A 20,071-nucleotide genomic window follows, 5' to 3' on the forward strand; every position below is an offset into this window, starting at 1 on the left:
ACACCTACTCCAATCAGCTTGGATCATGTAGATCAAACCCAACACAGGAGATGAGAGCCCTGTCTTGTCAGCTTGGATCGGGAATGTCCCAACTTGTTGAGACTCTGAATTGGACTTGATTGGATTGAATTGGAATAAAAACAAAACAAAACCAAAAAAAAACTGAGACTGGGCTTAAGGCAAACTCACACACACCCCCATCCACTCACTCAATCACTCACTCACTCCCATAACCCCACTCACTCACTTTCACACCCTCACTCACTCACCCCACACCCTCCACTCGATCACTCACTAGTCCCACCTCCTACCTACTCACCTCATTCACTCAGTTATTCACTTACTCACTCACTCATCTCCACCACTCACGACCCTCTGAGAGAAAAAAATTCTTATCTTTGTCTTAAATGTAAACAGTGAAGTCCCCCCAAATTCTATGGGGAATATCCTCTCCATGCCAATATGCTACCTCCAACAGCATAGGCTCTTACTGTTCGTGAAGTACCTTGTGGAACACCTACTGGAATTCACATACAACATATTTACTACTTCCCCTGTGTCCACTCTGGTTAAGACTTCATCGAAAAATTCAAATAAATTAATCAGACACGATTTCCCTTTCATGAAGCCATGCTGACTCTATCTAGCATGGATTCCACAGGGCTCGGGAAACTGAGAGATTGAGCCCTGGTTCAAGTGGATGTTTAAACTTGTCATTATCCCATCGGAATAAAACCTCACTGATTGCGGCTGGTGTCTCTGGCCCCGCTGACAAACGAAAAACCCTTACGGGGACACAACCTTTTTTTCAGTTGTTGAGGCTTTCATGCTGACAAGAACAGGATAGATGGTATATTGGACCTACCTGACAGTACATCAGAAGAGGAGAACCATCACAACCAAAAGCTGTGGTGGTATCACCTTATTCACAAGAGTGAGTTGCACAATAGAGGAGTGAGGTCACAAGAGGCATAAACCATATCCCAGACTTTCCAGCTAGAGGCCCTGCTTCCTTGACCTCCTGGGAAAACAGTGTTTCCTCAGGCTAAGATTGTCACATCAGATGTCTGCAGCCTTCCAATAGAAGATCTGGTGACTATACATTACCAGAAGCTGCAAAGGTCAGCATTACCTTGGGGTTGTTTTGTCCCTGGTTCCCTGGATGCTGGACACATCTGGAATGTCTCATGATGCAGTGCACATAAATGCAAAATGGCTGGAATGTTTCCCAGAGCTGGAAGTTAAAATTACCTCTGCAATGACAATGGTCAGAATAAATGGGCACTCATATTTGCCTTTCAAGCTGGCTTTCCATGGGTAGAGGGCACGCATACTTGGCAATGTGCACATCACTGTAGCAGTAAGGAGATTTTATAGACTGCAAACCTCACACAGGTCTGTGCCATACCTCCTCCAAGATGTCACGGTTCACTCATCCTGAGGCACTTAAACATCACAGATCTGTTCCAGAAAGCAGTGTTAAGACTAGCTCTTAGGAGACAAAGATTAATCCCTTCAAACTTAGCTCATCACATCTGTGAGGAACTCCATCAATGCAACACAGGAGTATTACAACAAGAGCCATGTGACCACCAGGTCAAACCATTGGAATGCTGCGGTGCCTGGGTAGATATGAAAAAGCTCTCATCGACAAGGGTTTCCAGAATGACAATGGTGTATCCTCCACAACACCGCAGAACAGAAATGATTACAGGTGAAGGGGAATGAAGGGTCTCAGCATTCACTGTTCATTGAGGAGATCAGTGGAGGAGGAGAATGGCGAGAGTAAGGCAACCATGGCTAGATCAGTGGCTTACATTGCTGACTGAGATGCCCTTATATCACAAAGATTCACTTAGTTTCAACTGACACAACAAAACATAAATTAAATTTTGCTGTCTGCTCCCACAACTAAGACGGCCGTACTCTGCATCCAACAGTTCTTCAACCAGCCATTCAACCCAATGTATATTCAGCTGATGGGTTTTGTCATGTATTGACATTCTTCATGCAACAACTGAAAGGACAAGTTAGCCCTCAGGATGCAATAATGAATAAGCTCTGGAATTGAAACAAACCAACAGATTAGAAGTGGAATGATAAAATAAGAAACTTGGCAGAGTAACGTTTTGTCTAACATCTATGTTCATAGCCTTGTTAAATTAAAATTTATTCAACTGTAGCTCCATCCTCCTTTTACGTGTTGTATCTAGTGTGGTTATAGCAGAAGGAGAGGGTGCCTGCCCACGTCCCTGTCCTAACTGATGAGATACTTTTGGTCTATGCTGTCTGAGTTTTGAAGACCCTAGGGGTGACATCAAAGGCAGCTCCACTTACACTTATGCAGGAGCAGGATTGATCATTGGGAAACGAGGTGGTGGATCAGTTTCCAGCTGAATGGGGAGTGGGGGGGGGGGGTGCAACAGGTGAGAAGTGGGAGCATTTTGAGTAGAGTTCCCGCTTACAAATCTCCTTTCATCATCATCCGTTTTGTAGACCTGCACCACCTCAATCTTACTGCTGCAGACCAATTCAGTGAAAATCAATAATATGTTGTAAGGCCATGGATATGATATCTGGCATTCTCTTTAAGGCATCAGACATCTCTGGCATTGCCCTGGTCATGGCCTGCATGGACTCATTTGAAAGCCACGCTTAAAGCTCTGTGCAGGCGACTGCTATCTTGAGGGAGGAAGTTCTCGCAATTCCCTTTGTCACAAATCCACCGGTGTACAAGTTAGACTTTTCCATCCTCTCTGCTTCTGTGGAGAGCCTCTGTGACAGGTTGATCAGAATTTGGCTAAATGGACAATGCACCTTTATCGTTCTTCTTCTTGATATATGTTTGTGCCTCAGCAGAACTTGAAGATGGTTATATTCATTGGCATGTTCTCTCTATAGTTGTTCCTGTCACCGGTTGTGAGACATGAATCATCAGGTGAAAAGCTAACAACCTGGATGCATTGAAGTGTTGAGTATTTGTGGTGGTACATGGTTGAACATCATGTGATGATGTTTCCTCAGAAGGAATGAATCTCCCTGAGGAGTTATCCAATTGTAACGTGTCCTGTGACAACTGCCATATCCATGAAGCTTTTGGAAGAGAAAAGAGAGGGATATGATTTATTCATAACAGAGGTAGAATCTTGGCTATCACCATAGTCTGGTGGTTTGGTCATTGAGAAATAAAGTCAGCATATGTGTGTCAGAAATACTTTGAATCTTATCACCATATGTCTGCTAGCTCTCTGTATCTCTGAGAGTAATGCAGTTGTGTCACTTTTCTGCAGGGCCGCCTCCTCTTTATCTATTAGCTGTATTATTTGTGGTGGGCAAACGTTAAACGTCTCAGTTTCGTTTGTGTTTACAATCGCTGCAAAAGGGTAAAAGAAAACAATCAGTGATTAAGTGTAGGTAAGGTATTCATCCAGACGGGTGACTATGAGACACATATACCACATTATGCACTGTTTGGTGCTAGTATCAATGGTGGATAGATTGAAAGTGGATGCTACTGAAACTTAAGCGGATGTAGCAGAGAATGCTTGCGTAAGGAAGGTAGGTGAATCAGGAAGTTCGTTTGTTTTTCTTGACTTGGTTAGAATAATAAACCACTTCCTTCATTGACTCTAAAACCAAGGCACAATGTTCTGACTGCGCACCTCCTCAGCTACCTCCAACCATTATTTCTTGGAGGGAGGAGATGGGGGGGACAGTATCTGGGGTAGGGAGGGGAACCCCTCAATCTTTGTGGTGGGCTGTTTGGGGAGGTGGTGGTGATTTATATGTTGTGATTGGGGCACCTTTTAAAGATGGCACCCTGATTTCAGTGATGCTGGGTTTTGCTGGCATATTGAGACACTGCCCCCTTGTAACACAGTGTGCTTCAAGTTCCTACTCTTCTTGCTCCTGATTCCAGCAATGTGTCTTTGAATCTGGTTGTAGTCCAGACTCTATCTAAATTATCAATGGTGATCACCTCCGAGTTACATTTCTGGACTGTCCATTTCAATGGTCATGTGGGCACGCATCACATCTGCTGGACAACTTGGAGCTGTGAAGCCTGATAGCCAAAACCAAAATTGCTTCATTGAGCTGCAGTTGCAGATTCCATACTGCTGAGGACCAGTGATTTTACCCCTCCCACTAGGGGGTTGCCTTCAGGTTAATAAAAGATGACTGGATTCTCTAGTGAGCTCAGAAAACCAAAACTGATTGCTTTTGCCCCTTGGTTTGATTTGATTTGATTTGATGAGATTTATTATTGTTACATGTATTAACATACAGTGAAAAGTATTGTTTCTTGCACGCTATACAGAAAAAACATATCACTCATAGAAAAGGAAATGAGAGAGTGCAGAATGTAGTGTTACAGTCACAACTAGGGTATAGATCAACTTAATGCAAGGTAGGTCCATTCAAAAGTCTGACAGCAGCAGGGAAGAAGCAGTTCTTGAGTCGGTTGGCATGTGACCTCAGACTTTTGTATCTTTTTCCCAAAGGAAGAAGGTGGAAGAGAGAATGTCCAGAGGTACTTGAGGTCCTTAATTATGCTAGCTGCTTTGCCGAGACAGCAGGAATTGTAGACAGAGTCAATGGATGGGAGGCTGGATTGTGTGACGGATTGGGTTACATTCATGACTTTTTGTAGTTCCTTGCGGTCTTGGGCAGAGCAGGAGCCATACCAAGCCATGACACAACCAAAAAGAATGCTTTCTATGGTGCATCTGTAAAAGTTGATGAGAGTTGTAGCTGACACGCCAAATTTCCTTAGTCTTCTGAGAAGGTAGAGGTGTTGGTGGGCTTTCTTAACTACAGTATTGGCATGGGGAGACCAGGACAGGTTGTTGGTGATCTGGAAACCTGAAAACTTGAAGCTCTCGACCCTTCCTAGTTCGTCCCTATTGATATAGACAGGGGCATATTCTCCTTTACGCTTCCTGAAGTCAATGATAATCTCCTTCGTTTTGTTGAGATTATTGTTGCCGCACCAGTTCACCAGATTCTTTATCTCATTCCTGTACTCTGTTTCATCATTGTTTCAGATCTGACCCAGTACAGTGGTGTTGTCGACAAACTTGAGAATCGAATTGGAGGGGAATTTGGCCGCACAGTTATAGGTCTATAGGGAGTATAGTCGGGGGCTGAGAACAGACTTGTGGAGCACCGGTGTTGAGAATGATCATGGAGAAGGTGCTGTTGCCTATCCTTACTAAGTGTGGTCTGTGAGTTAGAAAGTTCAGGATCTGGTTGAGGAGGGATGTCATGAAATGCACTGAAATACACACCCAACCCATGTGTGACTTTACCCAGGATTTTGTCTTTTCACACAGGGATTGGATACACAGGGCATTTTGAGACTCAGGGTGGAGTTTGTGTGGACTGTGGTTGTCGAGGCGAGCTGCTTAAATGGCTAACTTCGGCTCTTCAACACAACAACCCAGCTCCCAATGTCATTTGATGACCCCATAAACCTCATCTTCTCATTCCCTCCTGCCATTCCATGCCGCCTTCATGCCACCTCCATGCGCCCTTTGTAATTTCCACAGCCACTCACCCAGTATACACTACATTACAGTCCTCAGGAGCTATGCAGTAGCAATCTTAACATCTCTGGAAAGAAATTAAACTGCTAACAATGTAATAAAACCTGAATACAAGTAGACCATCATTGATACTGCAAAAAAAAGCAATAATTTCAGTGAACGATCAAGAAACCATAGCAAAGGCAGGAAACTACAAGCCAGCCAGTTTAACATCAGTCACAGGGAAAATGTTAGAAGCTATCATTAAATACAATGGAGGGAATCTTACCAAGAAATAGCAGTGTTGTTTCTGGTGAGAAAACTGCCATGTTTCTCTCCAGAGATACTGCAGAGACACACTGCCAAAAAAAAAATCAAGAGGGCATGTTTCATGCTATAATGTGGGGTTCTCCTTATAAGAACATAAGAACATAAGAAATAGGAGCAGGAGTAGGCCATCTGGCCCTTCGAGCCTGCCCCGCCATTCAATAAGATCATGGCTGATCTGTCGTGGCTCAGTTCCACTTTCCCGCCCTCTCCCCATAACCCTTAATCCCCTCTCTTATCAAAAACCCATCAACCCGCTTCTTAAAAATATTTAGCGAGGCAGCCTCCACCACTTCAACGGGCAGAGAATTCCAGAGATTCACCACCCTTTGAGTGAAGAAGTTCCTCCTCAACTCCGTTCTGAACCGCCCCCCCTTTATCTTGAGGCTGTGCCCCCTAGTCCTACTGTCTTTTTTGAGCGGGAAGAGTCTTTCCACCTCTATCCTATCCATCCCATTCATCATCTTATACGTCTCAATGAGATCTCCCCTCATTCTTCTAAACTCTAACGAGTACAAGCCTAGTTTATTCAGCCTCTCCTCATAGCTCAACCCCCTCAACTCTGGTATCAGCCTAGTAAACCTCCTCTGCACTCCCTCCAGGGCCAAAATATCCTTGCGCAGGTGCGGCGCCCAAAACTGCACACAGTACTCCAGCTGCGGCCTCACCAATGCCCTATACAGCTGCAGCAAGACCTCCCTACTTTTATATTCAATCCCCCTCGCTATGAAGGCCAGCATCCCATTCGCCTTCCTGACCACCTGCTGCACCTGCAGGCTGGGTTTTTGCGACTCATGCACAAGGACCCCGAGGTCCCTCTGCACCGTCGCCTGCTGCAGTTTTTCGCCCCGTAAGTAATAGTCCTTCCTACCATTCTTCCTACCAAAGTGGACCACCTCACACTTGCCAACATTAAATTCCATTTGCCATTTCCTGGCCCATTCGCCCAGCCTATCTAGATCCTTCTGCAGACTCTCCACACCCTCCGCACAATTTGCCTTTCCCCCAATCTTGGTGTCATCAGCAAATTTCGACACCCTACACTCGGTTCCCTCCTCCAGATCATCTATATAAATGGTAAATAGCTGAGGCCCCAGCACCGACCCCTGGGGCACCCCACTAGTCACCAACCGCCAATCCGAATAGCACCCATTGACCCCCACTCTCTGCCTCCTATTTGACAATGCCTCCTATTTTTATCTTTATGTCCCTGAGGAAACTCCCCCCGCATGACAGATTTGTGTCTAGGTGAACCTGGGGAGGGGAGGAGGGGTCAATATCTGGTGAGAGGGTGAGTTATTGATGTTAAAATTTATTGAAATGCATGTAAAGCATTGGTAAAATCACCAGCGAGGGGCAGGAAGATCCGACGCGGTGTTCACACGGAGGACAAGTGTGAGATCATGATCACTCCACAATAGCAGGACAATTCGATAAATTCAAGGTAATCAGGCAATGTCAACATGGATTTTGTGAGAGGGAAATCATGCTTAACCAAATTATCTGAGTTCTTTAAGAAGTAACATGTGTTCTTGATAAAGCTGCATGTACTGTGCTTAGATTTACAGAAGGCATTTGATAAGATCCCACATCAATGGTTATTGTTGCAAATCAAAGCTTATAGTTCGTATGCGTGTGTGTTCATATGTATATTCTATTATTAAGGGCTCTTAGAAGTTTCAATCATTCTTGAACCAACATGTCTCCTGCTGAGCTGAAGCCATTACAGATTTTGAAACCCAGTCAAGCATTCAGAATGGCTCCAGCTGACATAATAAATCCTCCAGCTACATTGCCTGAAATGGATGAAACGGAATGTACCCAATTTCCATCTCAAAGCAGAGTACCTGTCAATCAATGAAAGGAAGCAATCACATGTTTCTTTTCAACTTTCAAAAGCAGGAGTTTGTTTTAACAGCCAGAGCAGTCAGTCAGTTTAAACCACAGCACTAAATGTGACAAGGGTGGACATTTTGTTTTACTTTTTGACATTTTTAATGCATTATGGCATTTTTCCCATTGGAAAAAAAATATTATAATGCATCACAACACTTGCACAATGGTGGTCAATGGAAAATTCAACTTACCTTTTCAAGACAGATCCCCTTGATGAACCTGTGTGTCAAAAACCCATCTACCTTACAACACAGAACCTAATAATGATAGTGGAAGGTGTCAAAACATTTTATACTTAGCTTTCATAAGTAATTTTTAGGGCTTTCAAAACCCACATCAGCAAATGAAAATTGTATATGGCATGAAAGAAAATTTTGCTGTGGTCCTCACAGTGCAACTCTTAACCTTGGAAGGTGCGCTTATGAATTTTACACTCAAGGCCTTCTCTGATCCATGAAAAAGCTGCACAAAAATGGTCTGGGTCTGAAAGGCAGAAGATTGTTGTTTTCACAGCAGAAAAAAAAAACAACTTAAGCAACCTGATTTGTGCCTCCTTTGAGCTATAAAACTCTGGCCGAAACTGTCAATGTCTGTGCTTCCGATATTAATTATTTCATGACAATCCTTCTAGGCACTAATCGACATCAACGACACAGGAAGCTGAGATTTTTTAATTAGCCGGGAAATAAGTATTCCTAATAATAATTGTTGCATAAACCATTCAGTGAGAAAGTTAATTGTTGCCTGACACCTCTGGCTACATTGCTCAGCCATTGGAATTAATCAAAAATTGATTAAAATAAGATCCATTGCTGTAAAAGCGATAGGTTAGCAAGAAAGTGTTTAACTATAGTGCAATGCAGTGAAGTAAAACCTATTTCTAATAACCTCAGTTAAAGTGAAATACTTGGGAGTTGAATTTGTAACTTGGGATGCAGGTTGTACGTGAAAGGAGCAGAGGCATAAAGAAAACTGACGGGTGGTACCATGGTACGGTGGTTAGCACAGCTGCCTCACACCACTAAAACCTGGGTTTGATTCCTGGCTTGGGTCATTGTCTGTGTGGAGTTTGCACGTTCTTCCCGTGTCTGCGTGGGTTTCCTCTGGGTCCTCCAGTTTCCTCCCAAGTCCAAAGATGTGCGGGTTAGGTTAGAGGAGTTAGTCGGGTAATGTGTGGGGTTGTAGGGATAGAGTCTGGGATGGAATTGTTCTTGATGCAATGGGCCAAATAGCCTCCTTCTGCACTGTAGGGATTTTATGATTGCATGGCTTCTTCAGAGTGAGGCCGAGAAAAATGTAATTCCCAGGACTCATCGGAATAGGCCAGTCTCACAATGCTAGAGGGAAATGATAGTCAGCTAGGGTTGGCAGCAGGATGTTTGGTGGTGCAAGACTGCTATTGGGAATCCAAAGGAATGGTCTACAATACTCATAGACCATAGAACCCCACAGTGCAGAAACAGGCCCTTTGGCCCATCGAGTCTGCACTGACCGCAATTCCACCCAGGCCCTATCCCCATACCCCTACACATTTACCCAGTAATCCCTCTAACCTACACATCCCAGGACACTAACGGGCAATTTTAGCATGGCCAATCAACCTAACCCGCACATCTTTGGACTGTGGGAGGAAACCGGAGCACCCGGAGGAAACCCACGCAGACGCGAGGAAAACATGCAAACTCCACACAGACAGTGACCCAAGTCGGGAATCGAACCCAGGTCCCTGGAGCTATGAAGCAGCAGTGCTAACCACTGTGCTACCGTGCCGCCCACTCGGGTGAGTAGTTGGGAGGAGGATTGGGGGGAGCTTGTGGTCAAGAGAGAGGATGGGGAACCTTAGGTTGGGGGATATGAGGTTTTCTTGTGAGGCCTTTCAGGGCCACTCCTGCTGCTCCTGTCCCCCAATCCATCACACAAACCAGCCTTCCATCCATTGACCCTGTCTACCCTTCCCCCTGCCTTGGCAAAGCAGCCAGTGTAATTAAGGACACCATGCATTCCGGACATTCTCTCTTCCATCTTCTTCCTTCGGGAAAAAGATACAAACGTCTGAGGTCACGTACCAGCCCCCTCAAGAACAGTTTCTTCCCTGCTGCTGTCAGACTTTTGAACGGACTTACCTTGCATTAAGTTGATCTTTCTCCACATCCTAGCTATGACAGTAACACTACATTCTGCAGTCTATCGTTTCCTTCTCTATGAATGGTATGCTTTGTCTGTATAGTGCACAAGAAACAATACTTTTCACTGTATGTTAATACATGTGACAATAACAAATCAAATCATATAAGGAAACTCACAAAAACTGAAAAAACATAGCGTTTTGGACATTTTAGGGTCCACCTCCTCTAGCTACAAGCTTGGTCTGGTGAAGATAATGATTTCCCCATGCAGTCTCCAGTTAAAATGGCAGTAAAGCCCCATGGATGTTATTGGAGTCATATCGATATATTTGAAGAAGGGCCGCAGTGTGACTTCTCTTTTGCGACCTTCAAATCTGCCCGGAAGAGCAGGTTAAGATGGTCACCCAAGAGAAAGTGTTGTGAGTTGGTCCCACACCCCATTTTAAATAACACCAGCGCCTCACCACTCCGTGGGCTGTTTTTTTGCTAGATGAGCATGGTTAAAATGGACCCAATAATTATAGTGAAAAACAAACTATTACAATATTCTCTTGAACGTAATGAAATGAGAAGGACTCAGATTTCTGAAATTAGACCTGCACTTCAGAAACAGTGAGCATCAGTGCTCAGCAATCTCTTAATAAGGCATTGAAGGAAGAGAGAATACACCTTTTCAGGGCATGCTGTTTTTGTTTAGCTAGCCAGTCCAGGAGGTAATGAAATATTGTAATTTGAGGGCCTGTAAGAACATGCTAGTTCTGAAGTGCAGGTCTAATTTCAGAAATCTAAGTCCTTCTCATTTCATTACGTTCAAGAGAATATTGTAATAGTTTGTTTTTCACTATAATTATTGGGTCCATTTTAACCATGCTAGTTTAAATCTTTTCATGTTTCTGTTTTGTTTTTAATGTGTTTTCATTACTGGCATTGACTTGTGTAGGTGAGATGTTCAAATGTTGTGCTTTCAACAGACACGCTATAAACATTCTCATCAAAGTGTAACAACAAATTCTTGTGTGTGACATTTCATACCAATCCATTTATCGATGATGTATTTAGGGAGAATACCAAATATGTGAAGTCTTTACAAAAGTGAGGTACTGCAGTTGCTCTAATGTAAAGAGAGAGTGCTGGAAATACTCAGCAGATCAGACAGTAGTTGTGGAGATAGAGGCAGAGTTAAAGGCCGTGATTTTTCACCCCAGGCTGTCCGGTGACTGAGACATCTCACCATTGGCTGCCAACTGGAACTTCCAGTCCTGCCAAAGTCAATGACCATTTGTGCTGCTCACCAGTCATGGGAGTGGCTGGAAAATCCTGGTCATTATTTCATCAGAACCAGTCTTTCATCTTTCCTAATGTTGGGGGACTCAAAGAAGAGAAGATGATAAAATGCAGTTAAAAATGGTGAGCAGGCAAGTTTGAATGTTTCAGTGTAGCTCACCACTGCAAAAGCAGATGAAATCTATTATTGTAATAATGTTTTAATGAATTGAAGCGATCAAAGGTTATGGGGACTGCAATTACTGCTCATTCAGTACATCAGGAATTGTGAAATCTGCCATGCCTACAGTAAGAAATGAAAGTGAATGTATGCATAGAAGAAGTATGCATAGTCAGTATGATGTATCTGGTATGTATACCTATAGTAATTTTGGGCAGAATTCTCCAGCTTTCCATCAGTGGGTTTCTCGGCAATGAGAAGCAGCGCGCTATTGGCTTGTGGTGGGATCTTCTGGTCCCATCACTCTCAATGGGATTTCCCACTGTGGCTTCCTCACACTGCAGGGGAACCCACAGCCGGGGTGTGCTGATGGTGGGACAAAGAATCAGCCACTAGCGAATAGCCGGAGAATTCTGACTTTTGTGTTATTTTGTGATGCTATAGCTGCCATCCTCACATCCTCAGTTCCTTGATTTTAACGTGTGATTCTGCCTGTAATAGTGTATTCTACCTGTAATAGTGTATCAGGTGCGCACGCATTCTTACCTCTCCTAAATGTGTGGATTAACAAAGTGCATAGCAAGAACTACAGAAACTTCAGTGGTAATGTTAATGTGGCAACTTGCCCCTTTAAGAGGTGATGTGGTGGATCATGTGACCCAGTCAGCCAACTGGGCTGGAACGTGCGGGTTCCAGCAATAGAGTGCGGGGTTTCCCTGGTTGTTAGGAGTCTGGAGTTGTGGAGTACATTAGCTTTCTCATCACTGTCTGTAAATAGTTACTTATCTCAGTGAATCATTTATTTATTAATCCATCTGGTGGTCGCCTGTCATTCTCAATGTTACACTTGATGACCATAATTCTCCAACTGTTCCCTGAGGCAGGACACTACCAGCAAACAACGCACCACCTCCCGCCGGCGGGAGACAGGCAGCTGGAAGGCTGGACAATCTCACCCAACATCTTTGTACAATACAAAAGCACGGTGTGCGCTGTCTTACTTTGTCAAATAGTATTACAAAATTAACCCTTTTTCAAAAGATTTCAAGTAGTGAATCTATTCCTGAGTTGAAAGAAATTTAACGTTGGATGATTGGATGTAATTCAGTAAGGTTTAAAGACAAGCAGAAATAGGCAATTTAATGAATCAGTATGAAGTGGTCGTTATTGACAGGTCTGGGTTACAAACAGCAACCAGAGTTTCCCCATGAACTGGTCGGAATCAGTTAGCAGATTCACCAGAGTTCTTATGAAGGAACTTGTGCAAATATTGTTATATTTGTTTCACCAAATTGTTAGCTAATTGTTTTTGCAGTACTACATATTAATAATTAAAATTATTATCGAGAGAAATAATGTAAGTTTTAAGTAATAATTGACATGGATTCATAGAATAGTAGAAAATGTATGACGCAGAAAGAGGCTATTCAGCCCATTGCCTCCCTGCCAGCTGAAAACTCTGGCCAGGATTCTCTGGCCTCACCCCACAGTTGGGATTCTTCAGTCCCACTGCACTGAATGGAGTTTTGGCTCAGTGCCAAATTCTCTGTTCTCACTGGCAGCAGTGGCAGGGCGTACGACATCGGAGAAGTCCTGCCCTACTGACCTGTTATAATCTCACCTCCCAGCACCCAGTCTGTAACCTTGCAGGTCATGGCAGTTCAAGTGCTGATCCAGGTATCTTTTAAATTATCTGAAGTGGCCTCAACCACCAAGCCAGGCTGTAAATTCCAGATACTTAAAAATCAACAAATTGATTCTTTAAAAATAAGGGTCACAAAATTCAAGATGCATAGCATTTGTTTTCTTGGGGCTCTCTTGGTGGCTTTTGGAGACCTAAAATGGTCTCCGAGGCCTGCGCATGCTTCTGATATAAATGCCATTAGGCACCATTTTGGTGAGTGTGCATCTATGATTTGCCAATGCCATGGCACACAGCTAAACACGTACTCAGCTACAGGAAGGATAGTCCCTACTGGTGATGTTTAAAATAGCCAACTACTTTCAGGTTGTGAACATACTCCCAGCACCGAAAAACAATGTTGTTGCGCTTTGAATAATTGATTATATTTCAGTAAGACTGAAATAAAAGCGGAGATAAGCATTCTAATAAATCAGTCTGGAGTGGCCAGCTTTGGCAGATGGAGGTTTGAGATGAGATGTACAGATTGTTGTGCAAGTACTTGGTGCTTTCTAGAGATCTTTGAAGTTGCTAATATCTACAAGGGAGTAGTATGACAGATACTAAAGACCTTTTTTGCTCTCTTCAGGATTTTGCTGAGACTAGTTACTTCCAGACATAGGTGTGCTAGTAGACATTCCCCTTACACTGCAGCATGACTTAGAAAATGCAGTTCTGAAGTCCGATTCCCTTTGAAATGTTAACTCTCCACACCTGCTGCCAGACCTACTGAGTCTTTCCAATATTTGTGTTTTTATATTAATAACCAGGCTGAGGTGTGTACTGTGGTCTGTTTTTGTCACCTTAGTCCAATTTATAAGCTCGAACTTTATCCTTTTGTCCTTGTAAAATTTTCATAGATTGCAAATGCAAATATTTAAACATCCACAATTTTAACAGAAGTTGGCACTCTCTACTTCCGACCTCAGGTACGTTGTGTACGTTCTGGCATCAACTTCATCATTTAAATATTGTTGAAACATGCAGTTCTCTGAAATGCATAACAGTAAATCAATGGCCCACTTTGCAATGCTTCTAATTTTCTTTTCCAATGTAATAAATTGTTGTTAGAGATGCCCGAGAAGGTATTTATTTTTCTGAGCTTTCCTTTCTGCCTCTTTATATCTCTTTTTTAATTCGATCATTTATCATAGAAACATAGAAATATAGAAACTAGAAGCAGGAGAAGGCCATTCAGCCCTTCAAGCCTGCTTCGTCATTCAGTTTGATCATGGCTGATCATCAAATTCCATATCCTTATCCCGTCTTCTCCCCTTGATCCCTTTAGCCCAAGAGCAATATCTAACTTCTTGAAATCACACAACGTTTCTATGGTAGTGAATTCCACAGATTCACCACTCAGGGTGAAGAAATTTCTCCTCACCTCAGTTCTGAAAGGTTTACCCCTTATCCTTAAGCTATGACCCCTAGTTCTGGACTCCCCCACTATTGGAAACATTCTTTCTGAATCTACCCTGTGTAATCCTATTAGAATTTTATAGCTTTCTGTAAGATCCCCTCCCTCTTCTAAACTCCAAATGAATATAATCTTAATAACTTCATCTTTTCCTTCTCTTTGTATCTTTTTCCTATAACTAATTCACCATATTTCTTTCACTGTAATTTCTGTTTCTCAATTCTTAAATCTCACTGATTAGGGCCGTAGGCTGTTAATTCTGAAGTTGCAAATGCTCCATTTTCTTTACTGTTTCATTAGCAGCAAGTTAAAGAGAGAAAGAAATGAGTGGAAAAGTGAGGGGAAAATATCCCACTGTGCATGCTCCAAAGAAATCTGGGCCAATGATTTCCTCTGGCAATGCCCCGAACTTTGTGCAAAAAAATGTACTTTGAAACAAAAGCCGTTCCGGCTGTAAATAAAAAAAATGAGAAGCAGAGATTGGCATGGAAAATGACAAAGAACTTGACAAGTGAGTTTGGCTGGCCAACTCACAAGTAACAGTTGTGAGTCTAATAGCTTACTTAAGTGCCCTGGCTGATAAGATCACATAAGCAGGAAGTTCCAAGCTGAATTAGTTAGTGGTAGGCGAGCTGCTATTATTTCTGAAAATTTTCTTGGGCTGTGGAACATTTGCTAGTGCTTTAATAACTGGAAAGGTGAAAATTGGAAAAGAAAATTGAAAATTATGGCCAGAATTTTACCGGCACGCCCACCGGAGGCTTGTAAGATTGTGCCCGAGGCCAATGGAGAATGCTGTTCTGCGAGCCAAAATCAGGGTGGCCTTGCAGGTAAAATCAGGGCCTGTAAGTCTGTCACATTTTTATGACCACAGCAGATAGCTATTTGTTGAGCAAAGCAAATCCCAGAGGGAAACTTGTCTGACTGACCATAACCTTTTTTTCTGCATTTTGAAAATGAGGAGGAAAGGTTACTGATCCCAGAAGCGTAGAACTCTAGTAACACTTTTAAGATTTTAGAAATCAAAAGAGTTATTAACTTAAGTATGCAAAAATAAAGTTACACAACTAAAACAGTCTTATAAAACATACCCCTCAAAAGCCCACTTTGTCAGGACACACAAGTATACTGCTTGGCAACAGTTCCCATATAGTTTTTTTAATTATAACAATCCAGTAATATTACCCAAGACAAAAACTGTTGTTACTTCAGCAAAGATATACCACACCACTCCTCAAACACCTCAACTCTGCTGTGGACATGTAAGAAAGTTCAGAAACAAGCTACTTTCTGAACCAAAGACTTTTCTGGTCTAACTTCAAACCTTCTCTTAGCATAAAGCTGGTTTCAGGATATCTTCCCGAAACAGCTGCCACAACTCAGCTCAGTGTCTTTCCTTAAACATTCTTTACCCCTTTCATTATCCTTTGCACTTTCTTGTACTCAACTTTTCCAAACTGTAGAACTCGTTTCACTTTTGCGTCAAATAATACTTAACAACCTTTTGTTACTTACCTCTATCTCTTGGTGCAATTTTTAAAATCCAGCCTATCTACTTGTAAATCCATGCTCATCAGATATTCTCATTACAAATACACGCAGCTAGCACCTTTATCCCATTTATCTCTCACCTCTCACAGACAATCTGTCTATATTAATTTTCTCCAGCTTAATTGGGGTGGCACAGTGGTTAGCACTGCTGCCTCACAGTGCCAGGGACCCGGGTTCGATTCCTGGCTTGGGTCACTGTCTGTGCAGAGTCTGCACGTCCTCTCCATGTCTGCATGGATTTCTTCTGGGTCCGAAAGTTGTGCGGGTTAGATAGGGCACTGGCCATGCTAAATTCTCCCTCAGTGTACCTGAACAGCTGCTGGAGTGCAGCAAGTAGGGAATTTTCACAGTAAGTTCATTGCAGTGTTAATGCAAGCCTATTTATGACGTTAATAAACTAAAACTAAACTAATTAAATCATATACATACACACACACACACTCTTTACAGAATATCCCAATATTTTCAAAGTATATAAAAATTCTATACACACACACATATAGGGCTGAATTTTCTTTTAAAAGATGGAGTATTAGTGGAATTGGACTTTTGATCCATCTCCATTCAACACCACCCAAGCCGACCCATTTTGCTGATCACGTCTCATACGTGGCAGATTCTCTGCTGAATTTCAGTGTCAAAAGGGAGCTAACCACTAGTCATACAGGAAATACCAGAGTAGCTGCCACAGAATGATGTGTTAGCCTTGTGAATTGTGGCTGATACAGAGGTTGGCAGAAGTAAGGCATCAGAGGGCAGGCTGAGGGAAGAGGAGGTTACTTACTATAAGATGTTCTGCCTCCATTCAGTGACCTCTGGATCCTTATTGTACTTGATCTACTGTTAACTTGCCCGCAGTAGCCCTGGGAAGTGGTGTGAGCACAGGTAAGGGAGGAAATCTACCTGTGACCTGGGCTCCATCACCTTCTGCCATTTGTAATTTGGATCACAGAGTTGAATCTGCTCCGAATGTGATCATGGAGATCTTCAATTCTGCTAGTAGCATATTCTATTTCTAATGTTTAGTGCGTTTTCAGCTAAAGTTTTTGATACCATTGATATCATTTTCACATTGTACCAATATAAATAAATTTGAAAAAAATGTTTATGGATATTCCGATACAGAACATTCTAAAAATATATTTCTCTGTTTCTTATTATTGTTGCAGGACTGGTAAACAGCATTTTTATAACTCAGGGATAGAATCTTGACTACTGAACAGGCCATTGGAAACCACAGAGCACAGAATTCCATTAATTAGATAACTTTACTGAGGGAGAATGAAAGGAGTGGAAGATCTGTTCAAAGAAGTTGATTTGCAGCTGATTTGCCCACAATGTTTTGAGAAGACAAATGAGAGCACCATTGTCCTTAAAGAAGTGGACCACAAATGCCAGCGTTGCAATCTGGTTGCCAGGAAGCAACAGGACAGAAAAGGCAGCTGGCGAGTCATTCGCAGACGGCCATCTTTTATTAATCCTGTGCGATATGAGGTATGCTGGTTCTACAAGGAAGGCTCAGGCTGCAAGAAGCAGAAGAATCGCTGCACCTTTGCCTGGAGCGAGGAAGAAGCTATTGTGTGGACCTATGAAAAAAATAACAAAATCGACCGAAACAGACTCAAGAAGTTGGTGGCACAAAAAACAAACAATGGCAGGCCATGCTCAAGCACTGCTAGTCCAAAACAACAAAGCGTTGAGGAAGAAATTGTGAATGAATTTGAAGGACAATTTGTTGAATTATGTGCAATATGTTTTTACAATTCACCTCAGCAATTAGCCCATAAAAACACCCATGGCTTTTGTACATTCTCAGATCAGCATGGATGGAGCCCATTGTTGGTGCATATCCTTGAAAATAACAATGGCATGAAACAGTGCAATGAAATTAGACCAGTCACATCTTCAGGCAAGCTGCAATACTGCAAAAATGTATGTCAGGGGACATTATGTTATCAATATAACAATTGCAATTTTGCCCATAGTGAAGTTGAACTGATGGTATGGAAATCAGAGAAACAACGAGGTTTGAAGCGTTCTACCTTGCTTCAAGTATCCCAGCAACAAAACTGGAATGGAAAACCAGGAATGGAACAGCTGGCTGAAAGCAATGTTCAGTTCTATTGCAGAGTCTGCCTGGTAACCTTTTCATCTCAGGATAGGTTTGAGAATCACTGTGCAGCCATAGAACATGCTCAGATGGTCTTGAAAGACACCACAGTTGAGTGGAAGCATCGAAAACCACCTCTGAAAGTCAAAAAATATCAATTATGTTCAAGGTAAATGAAATTTTGGATTTTTACCAAAGTAATGCAACAAAGATCAATAATAATTCCAGCGGATAATATTTATTGCACCTAGAACGTTGCTAGTAATCCATCCTCTTCAGAAAAAAGGTTATGGTATTGCAAAAAGTCCTGGGATTGGAAACGATAAAAAAATGAGCCTGAAAATTCATGGGGCTTCGTAGCCGTATCCCATTGAAATTCCAGTAATGGATGCCAGAATCCCTTAGAAAATGACAGACCTGCAGAAGTAGATCTTTGCTCTTTATAGGAGCTTTGTCTGGCCCTCATTAGGAAAACGTCTTTAGTGAGTTGGAATCAAGGGGAGGGGCACTCTGCGTTCAGAGTCCCCACTTCCTTTGCTCCTTTAGAATCTATGAATCTTTGGAAGCTACAATGTGGACTGAGTCAAGACATAGGTGAAATTTAGTCACACTGATGACATTGAGGTTGTGAAAGCAGCTCAAATTTCCGAAGAAAGGGAGTAATTTTTTTCATGGTTGTCATGGTGGGTCTAATTGACCCACAAGCCTTTGCATGTTTTACAGAGTATCTTTCCTGCTTCCTTTTAAAGGATAGACATCTGTGAATTTGGCGAGAACTGTGTATGCGCTCACTCTCATGAAGAACTTGAAGAGTGGGTAACGCGGTCGAAGGCTGCTCAGAAACAGAAGAAATCAGCAAAGAAGCAAGGGCTATTATCCTACCAGGACGAAATACTGGAGGAATACAGGAACTGTGGGAATGAAGTACTGATTGTAAGATGTTTTCTTTCATCAGTGGTCACTTGTGTCTTTTGCCAGTGATATTGTCTCATTATTATTCAAGTATTCAAAATATATTCAATACATGCCCATTATTGCACATGCTTTAGTATTATTTATTGATTTGCAGATGTCAGAAGAAATTGACGATGTTGCTATTTCATGTGATTGTGCCTTAAGAATAACCCAGTACGAGAGACGATCTAAACTGAAATGGAACTTCCTCATACGTTCACAGGTAGATACTTTTTTAAGTATTGTATTACTTGGACATGAGATCAAATATTCCCGTGCGCTATCATACCTAGACAATGTGAGGTACAACAACTTTATAAGACACATTCACTGGGGAGCACTAATGTGACCCAGTATTGTTTTCATCAATTACAATAAATAACTAAATGCTCTGGTAAGTGAATATGATGACTGCATGTAGTGTTCGCTAATCATGCTTAATTTGTTGGCAAAGATATCAATGATACTGCTTTAGAATTCATTAATGAGCCAACTACAATCTGTTGCTATTATCATGGTGAATCATTGATCAAAGAATTTTAAGCTTGGAACAATGGAATGACTGTGACTGCACCATTGTGAATGCTCCCATTTCTCAGACTATTTCTGGGGTATCTAAGGAAAAGTTATCAGTTTATTACAGATAATACAATTAGCTTGTGCATATGTGAAAGTGTGCATTTATGTGTACACATTAAGGGGGAGGCAACGGCCTTGTGGTATTATCACTAGACTATTAATCCAGACATTTAGCTAATGTTCTGGGGACCTGGATTTGAATCCCGCCTTGTTGATTGTCGGAAAAACCCATCTGGTTCACTAACGTCCTTTAGGGAAGGAAATGCTTACCCAGTCTGGCCTACATGTGACTTCAGAGCCATGGCAATGTGGTTGACTCTCAGCTGCCCTCAGGCAACTAGGAATGGGCAATGAATGCTGGCCAGCCCGCGATGCCCGTGTCCCAAAAATTAATTAAAAAAATACAAACTCCCGCTTAAAACCTGGATTAGAAGGGTCCCATCCAGGAGTAGGACTTGACA

At 42.3% G+C, this 20,071-nt stretch overlaps 1 protein-coding gene across 1 annotated transcript in view; it reads left to right on the top strand.

Annotated features, from left to right (window-relative positions):
* helz2a (helicase with zinc finger 2a) overlaps positions 1-20,071 on the top strand; it is a 93,927-nt gene that overhangs the window by 11,555 nt on the left and 62,301 nt on the right. The window contains exons 2-4 of the mRNA XM_080204959.1: positions 17,137-18,246; positions 18,827-19,010; positions 19,147-19,254. Coding sequence (XP_080061085.1) covers positions 17,249-18,246; positions 18,827-19,010; positions 19,147-19,254 — 1,290 coding nt within the window. The 5' untranslated portion in view covers positions 17,137-17,248. The remainder of the gene's footprint in view (positions 1-17,136; positions 18,247-18,826; positions 19,011-19,146; positions 19,255-20,071) is intronic.

Source organism: Carcharhinus amblyrhynchos, chromosome 16, assembly GCF_965287045.1.
Source record: "Carcharhinus amblyrhynchos chromosome 16, sCarAmb.v2.hapA, whole genome shotgun sequence".
NCBI lineage: Eukaryota > Metazoa > Chordata > Chondrichthyes > Carcharhiniformes > Carcharhinidae > Carcharhinus > Carcharhinus amblyrhynchos.